At 36.9% G+C, this 10,989-nt stretch overlaps 1 protein-coding gene across 5 annotated transcripts in view; it reads right to left on the bottom strand.

Moving 5' to 3' along the window:
• Positions 1-157: 157 nt before the first annotated feature.
• Positions 158-10,989, bottom strand: part of RAD17 (RAD17 checkpoint clamp loader component) — a 38,479-nt gene continuing 27,647 nt past the window's right edge. For all 5 annotated transcript variants that reach the window (XM_042987778.1, XM_042987780.1, XM_015536560.2 and 2 more), the window contains 6 exons: positions 10,473-10,558; positions 10,207-10,353; positions 8,603-8,752; positions 6,743-6,863; positions 2,878-2,935; positions 158-820 (listed from right to left, as the gene is read on the bottom strand). In XM_042987778.1, coding sequence (XP_042843712.1) covers positions 556-820; positions 2,878-2,935; positions 6,743-6,863; positions 8,603-8,752; positions 10,207-10,353; positions 10,473-10,558 — 827 coding nt within the window. In that variant the 3' untranslated portion in view covers positions 158-555. The remainder of the gene's footprint in view (positions 821-2,877; positions 2,936-6,742; positions 6,864-8,602; positions 8,753-10,206; positions 10,354-10,472; positions 10,559-10,989) is intronic.

Below are 10,989 nucleotides of genomic sequence, written 5' to 3'. Positions count from 1 at the left end.
CTTGCCGACAATACATGTTAGGAAATACTAAAAGAGGAAACGAAAAGAAATTCAACATTTTAATTTTGATATAAATTACTTTCCATAAAGTATCTAAAAGAGTCCAGTGTACAGCATATAAAAATGGTATTTGAGAAGTTAGAGACCATAGAGAAACTGTGGATAAGGCACAAAGTTTATTTACACTCATCATTGCATACTAAACTTTTATAATTTGTATTTACAGCCCCATCAAGTTTTAATAATCAGAATCATTCCTTCACATTGTTTGATATTTGGCATAATGTTCAAACACACTTCATACACACTGACCTACTCCCAGCACCACTCACAAGACTCAATAAATACTAGAGAAAACAAAATTAAGGTATTATTTGAAGCTTGATCTTCTGTTTACTTCAAAATGACAGAGAAGTCAGTTTCTTGTGCTGAAATACTACGAGGGTGAAGAATTGAACTGTCATTCACTTGAAAAGCATATTATCTCTGTTCAGGTACCACTGAATAAAAGGAAAATGAATCTGCCAAGTAGCAATATGATTGGCAGGCTGGTTTCTATGTCCCATCGCTTTCATAGTCTTCTATGATCATCTCTTCATCTTCCAGGTCTCCCTGAGCTGAAAAGGACTGAGGCTGGCTGGCAGGCAGTTCACTCCCACTATTCTGACTCAAAGGAAGACAGCATGTTTCAGTTTCAGTGGTTTGAGTGGGTTCACCCAGAGCTTCCTCTGCAGGCTGCCTTCCAGGAAGCGGGGCTTCATCTCCACTGTCAGGGTCTATCATTCCATGCTCCCTGTCCGTCAGGGCTTCCATTTTCAACCTGCCAGATTCATAATGCAGGCATCAATAATAACCAAATAAGGGGATGCCTTTAAATTACACCATGTGTGTGATGATTATGAAGCCATCTCTAGTTTTTCATCTACTTTCACTGTGCTCACTGTTTAGCCAGGCCCTTTAGCTTATTTAATGATACAAACAAAAATACAAAGGTAAATGACAAAATGTGAATAAATCATTACAACTTATAATACAAAAACTTGTAAAGAGTTCTTACAAATTAAAAAGAAAATACAGAATAGAAAAATGGGTATAAAACACGGACGACTTACATAAAGAAAGTACAAATGGTAAGTAAACAAATTGTTCAACCTAATCAATTTTAAAAAATGAAATTAAAATAATGAACTAGTACTATAATCTTTAAGACAGGCCAAGACCATCTATCTATCTACCTACCTACCTACCTACCTATCTTTTATTTATTTAAGTAATCTTTACATCTAACATGGGGCTCAAACACACAATCTCATGATTAAGAGATGCATGCTCTTCCAACTGAGCCAGCCAGGTGCCCCAAGTAAGTAATAAAAACCCAGAAGTGTCAAGAGTTAGGAGAAAAGAATATGCTTATACAATGTAAGGGGACATAAAATTAGCAAAATATTCTTAGGAGCAATCTGGCAATATAGAGCAAAGGCTTCAAAAAAGTGTATGACCATTGATCCAGCAATGGAATCATTGCTAGGAATACATTTCTAGGAATACATCCTATGTAAATAACATTTGATGCCATTCACATCCTTTAGGATGTCTGTTATAAAAAAATAGAAAAAAAAAAAAGACTTGGCAAAGATATGTGGAAACTGAAACTCCTGAGCATTGCTAGTGGAAATGCAAAATGGTGTAACTGCTGTGGAAAATGGTAAGGAAGCTCCTTAAAAAATCAAAAACAGAATTACTACATGACCTAAGAACAGCAATGATTTAAGCTACAAGAAAAGCTGTGATAAAGTTGGAAATTAGCTAAATGTACAAAAATAAGGTGTAGGTTGGATTACAGGAAACTAGAGAACTATTAAATATTAATATTAAATGTCAAGCTAAATATTCATATTTAATATTGTCAACATGAATCAATGATAAGGTTAAATATGGTCATAATGAATGAAAGATAAAGTACTAGTCACTGTAGTAAGTAGCACTGACAAATCCTGTCTCCCAAGATAGATCAAGTAGTTGAACCAATAAGAGCAGTTAAAAAGCCCTTTTAAACCTTTAAAAAATGCCTAAGTACAGGGGTGCCTGGATGGCTCAGTCAGTTGGGCATCTGACTCTTGATTTTGGCTCAGGTCATGATCCCAGGGTCGTGGGACTGAGCCCTGCATCAGGCTCTGAAGTTGAGAGTGGGGCCTGCTTAGGATTCTCTCTCTCTGCCCTCTTCCCCATCTGTGCTCTCTCTCTAAAGTAAGATAAAAAGTAAAATAAAACATTAATAAATAATTAAATGCCTAAATACATAATTTGATCTTACAGATAAGCTAAGAAGAAATGAAATATAGGTGCTGTGTTAATCACTGATATCAGCCCAGCAGTCATTTTGCAATAAAATGAATAGCACAGATACAGATTTACCTCTCTACATCTAGGTGTTATTTGTCTGAATCTTTTAAAATAAGGAAGTTTAAAAAAGACAGTGCTTTTGTGGTAGTTCCTGGTTCCTGCAGGCTTTAAACATAGGCTAATGAGCACTGGAGTGGCTCGGTCAGTTGCCCAACTTCGGCTCAGGTCATGATCTCACAGTTTGTGAGTTCAAGCTCTGCATCAGGCTTGCTGCTGTCAGTGTAGAACCCACTTCGGATCCTCTGTCTCTCCCCGCTCCAACTCTCTCTCTCAAAAATAAATATTTTAAAAAAATATTAGGAAAAAAAATAAACTAAGAACATCTTGGGAGGAAAGGTTAAAAGAGGTTTCCAAATACGTAAGATTTGTTAACTGGAAGATTACAGATAAATTTTTACTGGTTGTATACTGAATAAGTAGATAACATTCAGTGGACATTTCAGTAACAGTTCTTTGAAAATTAAAACAGCTTACCTTCCAAAGTGTCGCTTCAGAGGAAGCTTTCCAATATCTTGGATAAAAGAAATTTGAGCTGAAACAGATTTTAAAAAAGCTTTAAATAGACATTTCTCTGAAGGAGATATGTAAATGGCCAACAAGCAAGGGATACTTAGGGCACCTGGGTGGCTCAGTTGATTGAATGTCTAACTTTTGATTTCCACTCAGGTTATGATCTCAGGATTATGAGATAGAGCCCTGCATTGGGCTCCATGCCAGGCTTGGAGCCTGCTTAAGATTCTCTTCCTCTCCCTCTATCCCTCCCCCTTGCGTGAAAGGAAGGAAGGGAGGGAGGGAGGAAGGAAGGAAGGGAGGGAGGGAGGGAGGGAGGGAGGAAGGAAGGAAGAAGAAAGCTCAAAATCATGAATCTTTTGGAAAATTCAAATCAAAACCATGGGATCCATTTCATATCTTTTAGGATGTCTGTTATAAAAAAATTAAAAAAAAAAAGGTTTGGTAAAGATGTATGGAAACTGAAACCCTTGGGCATTGTTGGTGGAAATGTAAAATGGTATAAATGCTGTGGAAAATGGTAAGGCAGCTCCTTAAAATTAAAAACAGAATTACTACATGATCTAGCAATTCCGCTTCTGGGTATACACCCAAAAGAACTGACAGCAGAGTCTTAAAGACTAATTTGTATACCCATGTTAACAGCAGCATTGTTCACAGTAGCTAAAAGGTGGAAGCAACTTGAGTGTCCATCAACAGATGAATGGATAAACAGAATGTGGTATATACAATGTGATATTCTTCAGCCTTAAAAAGGAAATGCTGATACATGCTATAATATGAACTTTGATGACATGCTAGGTAAAACAAGTCAGTAACAAAAGGACAAATACTGCATGAGTCCACTTATGTGAGGTACCTAGAGTAGTCAAATTCAGACACAGGGGCACCTGGGTGGCTCAGTGCGTTAAGCATCTGACTTTGGCTCAGGTCATGATCTCATGGTTCATGAAATCAAGCCCTGCGTCGGGCTCTGTGCCAACAGCTCAGAGCCTGGAGCCTACTTCAGATTCTGTGTGTCCCTTTCTCTCTGCCTCTCCCCTGCTCATGCTCTGTCTCTCTCTCTCAAAAATAAATAAACATTAAAAAATTAAAAATAAAATTCAGAGAGAGAAGGTAGGTGGTGGACAGGGAGTAGGAGGTAGTTAGCATTTAATGTGTGTAGTTTCAATTCTGCAAAATGACAAAGTTCTAGAGATTGGTTGTACAAGGTGAATAAGCTTAACACTAGTAAACTATATACTTAAAAATGGTTTAAGATGATAAATTTTATGCTGTGAAGAAACATTTTTTTCAGGAAAATCTAACAGCAAGAGTGTGGCATTTGAACCAGGACCCACCCCTTCACTTCCTCAGCTTTAGAGAGACTTCACTCCAGGTCAGGTACGGCCAAGAACTCATAGGACTTCCTCCCTCCTGTGGCCAGCCTAGAATTCGGGACTCCCTTTCTCCAACCCTTGGCATGGAAGCTCTATCCTAGTAGCACAGCAGGCCGAGAATACTGCCTTCTCCTCTAACTGCCACTGGCCCTCACCCAAGCTCATTCATAGGGCCAGGAGGGTCCACGCTAGGAGGGGCTCAGCCAAGATGATCAGAGACTACCCCCACTTGAGCGCTCACCCAGAACAGTGACTCACTACAGGGGTTCAATGGTAGATTTGAACTGGCAAAAGAATCAGTCAACTTGAACAGAGACTGATAAAGATTACACAATCAGAGAAAATGGAATGGAAACAAATGACCAAGGTTGGCAGAAGAAAGTGGGATATCTTTAAGCACACCAACAAACACTAATGGAGGAGCAAAATAAAAGACAGAGATAGGAGCAGAAAAAATATAAAGAAATAACTTCTAAAATGACACAGTAAATGGGGAAAAAAATGATAAAAACAAAAATCCAAAAAAAAATTTCTTTTAAAGTAGGCTCCATGTCCATCTTGGGGCTTGAACTCATGACCCCAAAATCAAGAGTTGCATGCTCTACCACCTGAGCAGCCAAGAACCCCCAGAACATCTTATTTTTGAATGAATTTTATACACCTTTCAATATTTGTAAATGCAACACTATGAGGGCTCATAAATATTTATTTATTTATTAATGTTTATTTATTTTTGAGAGAGAGTGCGCATGCAAGCAGGGGAGGGGCAGAGAGAGAGGGAGACAGATTCTGAAGCAGGCTCCAGGCTCAGCTGTCAGCACAGCGCCTGACGTGGGGCTTGAACTCATGAACCGCAAGATCATGACCTGAGCCAAAGTTGGACATTCAACTGACTGAGCCACCCAGGAGCCCCAATATTTACCTTTTTAAAGATACACTCCAGAACAGGATCAGGATTTTTTAAAAAACAGCTTTTTCATATGGAAAAATGAGTTGTGATCCTATAATCTGAATTTTTAACTAGTGGATAAATGATTTTCCAGATAATTTCAATGTAAGCTGTCTAAACCAGTACGAGTTACTGAACTGGGAAAGGTTAAAATGAACTCTGTAGTGTTAGGCTGAAAATGAATGTACTGGCGTGAACTCATGGTACACACATACATGCACAGAAAAACTTCAGGAAGAACTTACACACACACACACACAAATACACACACAATCTCCTAGCTTTGTTCCATTGAAAAAGAATAGACACAATGATACTCCAATAGCAATGATCATACCTAGTGCCAGATTCTAAATTTTTTTAAAGTAGGCTCTACGGGGGATTCAACTCAAAACCCCTAGATCAAGAGTCACACGCTCTACCTATTGAGCCAGCCAGGTGCTCCCAGATCCTAAATTCTAAATACCATTTCCACTAAGAGGAACCAGGGCTCCTTGGAATTCCTGATTCTAGTACTAGGGCAGAGAAAGTATAAAATGATCCTGGATTTCTGACATTTACAAAAAGAACATCACAGAGACCTCTCTCTTGCTCTGCTCTTTGCCATGTGAGAATACGAGAAGATGACCATCTATAAGCTAGGGAGGAGGCCTTCACCATCTGCTTGTATCTTGATTTTGGACTTCCCAGTCTGCGGAGCTGACTGAATACTAATTTATAACATATGGAGTGCTATCCATGGTAAGTGTATATGCCAATTAAAGCATATGCCTAATATTTGCATATGCACAGAAAAACGTCAGGAAGAACTTACACCAATCTTTCAAAAGAAATTACCTGTGGTTTTTAGTTTTTCTTTTTATTAACTTCTATTATTATTTGAATTCTTTCTTCCTTTCCAAATCTGAAACGTGTTAATTTTGGATCAAAAAATAATGGAAAAAATATTTAGTCTCACTAGATTGTAGCAATGAGTTGACTTTAAGAAGATAAGGTTATAAAACACTACTTTTGGGGGTTCCTGGGTGGCTCAGTTGGTTGAGTGTCCAACTTGATGTCGGCTCAGGTCATGATACCAGGGTCATGGGATCAAGTCCCATGTGGGGCTCCATACTGAGCATGGAGCCTGCTTAAGATTGTCTCTCTTTCGGGGCATGTGAGTGGCTCAGTCGGCTAGGCGTCCCAACTTCGGCTCAGGTCATGATCTCACGGTTCGTGAGTTCGAGCCCCACGTCAGGCTCTGTGCTGACAGCTCAGAGGCTGGAGCCCACTTCAGATTCTGTGTCTCCCTCTGTCTGCCCCTCCCCTGCTTGCACTCTGTCTCTCGCATTGTCTCAAAAGTAAATAAACATTAAAAAAAAAAAAATTTAATATTGTCTCTCTTTCTCCCCCTTTGCCCCACTCGCGCTTGCTCGCTTTCTCTCTCTCTCTCTCTCTCTCTCTCTCTCTCTCTCAAATTAACAAAACATTACTTGGATTAAACAAAAACCCATGTTATTACCTGGATTTCTCATTGGAATGGTTAGCAAAGCAAGGTATGGCAACAGCTGAGTTTGGAGGCATAAAGCTGGTAAGCAGAAGTCAGAAAAAAGAGCTTTTGCTGCCAGGCAGTTTTCCCGATACTGTAAAAGGGGGGTTGGGGGGGGACATGAAATGAAAAATAAATTTAAAAAAATGGAGATGTATTCCTAGACAAATGAAGTTTACTGTATCACAAAGTGTGTTTATATATACCACAAACATACTTTTAAGAGTTTACCTAATTAGTTTTTTATAATTGTTCTAGCCTTATCTAATAAAGCATTTTACCTATAGAACTATTTCATATTTGACATAACAGCAACAAGAATTTTTTAAGAGACTTAAGGTAGAAGGAAAATAAACCTTAAAAATCAGAGGAATTCTGTTTATGAGCATACATCACAAATTATGTGAGGATACTGTTCTCAATTAAAGAATTAATATTCTTTAGTTAACAAGGGTACAATGCTAGGCTGATAAGGAGACAAGTACAATCTGCCTTCAAAGAGCTTATGGTTTTACAAACAATTCATATGTAACTATAAGGCAAAATTAATATAAGTGCTATAAATAGCAAAGCAAGTCAATAAGGAATACAAATTCGTTACAAGTCATGAAATTCCTCAAGAAATCTTTGGAAAAAATGTCTTAGGTAATGAATTACAGGCTCCTATTCGCCATATGATTTAAGAACTGGAAGATATGTGGGGCACCTGGGTGGCTCAGTCGGTTAAGCATCTGACTTCGGCTCAGGGCATGATCTCATGGTTCTTGGGTTCGAGCCGCGCATCGGGCTCTGTGCTGACAACTCAGAGCCTGGAGCCTGTTTCAGATTCTGTGTCTCCCTCTCTCTCTGCCCCTCCCCGACTCTCGCTCAGTCTCCCTCTGTCTCAAAAATAAATAAACATCAAAAAAACTTTTTTTTAAAAAGAACTGGAAGATATCTTAGAGATGATGCAGTTCCGTGTCACAAATTCAGATGCTCTAGGAGACAGGCAGGTACATAAATCAGTGCAGTGAAGCAGCTGGGGAAGGTACCCATCACTCCCATCTTCAAGGGGGAGATGCTACTTGGCTCAGCCAGATTGTTGCCATGTAAAAGTATAGGCCAGTGCTGCCTTACTTTGCATTTATTTCAGGAGAGTCCAGACATTCTGAGCCAGAAATCCATATCTGAGTTTTAATTATTGTACTCATTTTTAAAGACTGGAAATTCATGAAAAAAAAAATCTCTGTGTAGTATTCAACTTGTGGGACCGCCTATTTTTAACTTCTAATTCAATCCAATGCATTTAAAGCTGTGGAAATGAAGTGTACATTAGGTAAAATAATCTGTCCAGATGGTTAGAAGCAAACCCAGGATTGCTTTTCTTTCCTCTTTTTTTTTTTTCTTTCTTCCTCCCTTTCTCTCTTTCTCTCTTTCTTTCTTTCTATAATCTCTAGACTCAATGTGGGGCTTGAACTCACAATTCTGAGATCAAGAGTCTCATGCTCTTCAAAATGAGTCAGCCAGATGCCCCTATTTTCAATTAAAATTAAAATATAATTATAATGATACTTTGAATTCACTACTAGTCAACTAATAAATAAAATATAAGCTTTCAAATTTTGAGTGCTTTTTTTCCTTAAAAATAATGACTGGGTATTCAAGAAGAGTGTCCTTTTTATGTCTTAATGTAATTTGAAGAAAATTGTGGGAATTAACAACTATTTTTTACTACTAATAAGACACTTTTTCAAAACTAAAAAAAAAAAAAAGTAACAGCTTCATTGGGATATAATTCACATGCCATAAAGTTTACCTACTAAAAGTACACAATTCTTTTTTTTTTTTTTTTACCTTTTTATTTATGAAAAACCACTGGGGCTTGTGCAAGGGTCGAAAACCTGATCCTCCTCCTTGGCAATGAGCAAATCCTCGTGCTGTATTGGAATGCATCACACCCCTCGTAGCTATGGATGTAGTATATTGCCTGAGTAAGGAGCGCATCTAAAAAAGGAGACAAAATGTAAAATAACGAAAATGAGAGATTTATAAAGTAGTGCTATTCATCTTGCTGATGCCAAAAAACCACCAACCATATTTATTTAATGTTCACTTTTTCCAACATTACCACAACCTTGAAAATAATAAGCTACAAAATTACCTAAATCAAATTCAACTGAGACATAACAATCAACCACTATGTGTGAACTATGGATCTTGGATATGGGTGTTGAAAATAACTTAAAATACATTTTGAGACAACTGGGGAAATCGAAATAATGACAATATGTTACTGAATTAATGTTAGTTTTTTTTAAATTTTTTAAAATATTTATTTATTTTGGGGAGACAGAGCATGAGCAGAGGTGGGGAGAGGGAGAGGGACATACAGAATCTGAAGCAGGCTCCAGACTCTGAACTGCTTGTGAGCACAGAGCCTGATATGGGGCTCAAATTCACGAACTGTAAGAACATGACCTGAGATGAAGTCAGATGCTCAACCAACTGAGCCACCCAGGGACCCCAAGTGTTAGTTTTCTTAAGTGTGATAAATGCTATTATGGTTATAATAGGGCAAGGTCCTTACACGTGGATAAGTATTAAGTGACATGATGTTTGCAATTACTTTCCAATTATTGGGCCAAAACAAGTGTATAAACACATAGAGATTAAGCAAATGTAGCAAAATGTGAAAAATTGGTGAACAAAAGCTAAGGGTATATAGGCATTCATCATACTATTCTTCCATTAGTCTATAGGTTAGAAAATTTTAAAATAAAAAATATAAGAAAAATTAAGCAAACACAACTGCTGAATAATGAAACTCTAAATACAGAAACCATATCATACATGTTTTTCACTGTATCTTTTCCAATTTTAATTATTAATACTATTTCAAATTTATAACAGAAATATTAACATATTAAAACAATGTTGTCCAAAAGAACTTTCTGTAACAAAAACATTTTGTATCTAGCTGTTTAACACAGTGGTACTAGCCACATGCAGCTATGGAATGCTGGAAATGTGGCCAGTGTGACTGAGGAACTGAATTTTAAATTAAGTTAAATTTAACCTAATGTAAATAGCCATATGTGGCTAGTGGCTATTACATTGATTTATAGTGAATAATTTGAAAGTTATGAAAAAAATTGTTTAAAAAAGTAAAAGAAAGTATAAAAAACACACTTCTTCCCTATCTACTTTTCAATGGTTGTCAAAATTTCTGAATATATTAGTTTTATAATCAGAAAATAACTTCAGAAAAAATTAGTGTTATATTATCACCAAAAAAATCAGATTAACTGGTGTCATTAGAAACACTGAGTTGGATTAAATAATTTTATCATTGTTATTAAGAAGTTACATAAGATGTCCAATAATGAGGAATAAAAGCAAACTTTCTCCATTTGGAGGAAACATTCATAAACAAAAATGGTTAAGTCAAATGGTCTTACATTCCAGTCACCGCTGAGGATATCTGCAAAACTCAGAAATTCACTGGCTCTCATAACATCATCTACTTCCACGAAGAAATCTAAGTAGTTTTGGTGAAGATATAAATTAAATAACTCTCCTGGCATGTGTGACATTTCTACTACTTCCTATAAAAAGAAGCATACACATATTATTTTGGTGAAAATTCTGTGGTTAAACGGACATTTCCATAAATGTAACTAATATATATCCTGGAAAAAGTAGTATATGTTATTAAAGACTTTACCTCAGGTTGAACAAGTAAGGTATCCCGTTCATACTCTGATAAATGTGAAGGCAACCGAGGGGAATCTAATTCTGTTAAAGATGCTCCTATAAAAAAAAATTCTGGAATTATTAAAAATAACATCACCTTAAAGTTATACAGAACCACTCATTTGAAGATTTTTTCCAATACTTTAGGCACATAATACCAAACATACTAAATAAGATATTAAAAATAAAAACAAAGCAACTGGAGACCTATGTAAGTTGCCTCATTACTACAGCGCCTTGCTACTATATGTATATAGTTAGTAGCCTCACTATCACTATTCTTAAGAACTCAAATTAGAATTCTGATGCCTGGATTATGGCTTTTCTAGTATTAAAATATTCCAGTTCTCAAAGCACTCTGCATTTCACCTTTTCAGTTCTGAGTTGCTTTCTTTTGATCCTCATTCTCAATATAGAGATCTTTACTGTTTGATTTACGATGTAGGATGAGGTTGCTTTCTGCACAAGAGAACACAGACCCTGTTCCC

Source organism: Panthera tigris, chromosome A1, assembly GCF_018350195.1.
Source record: "Panthera tigris isolate Pti1 chromosome A1, P.tigris_Pti1_mat1.1, whole genome shotgun sequence".
Taxonomy (NCBI): Eukaryota; Metazoa; Chordata; class Mammalia; order Carnivora; family Felidae; genus Panthera; species Panthera tigris.
The sequence above is the reverse complement of the archived record's forward strand: the minus strand, read 5'-3'. Positions and strand labels throughout refer to the sequence as shown.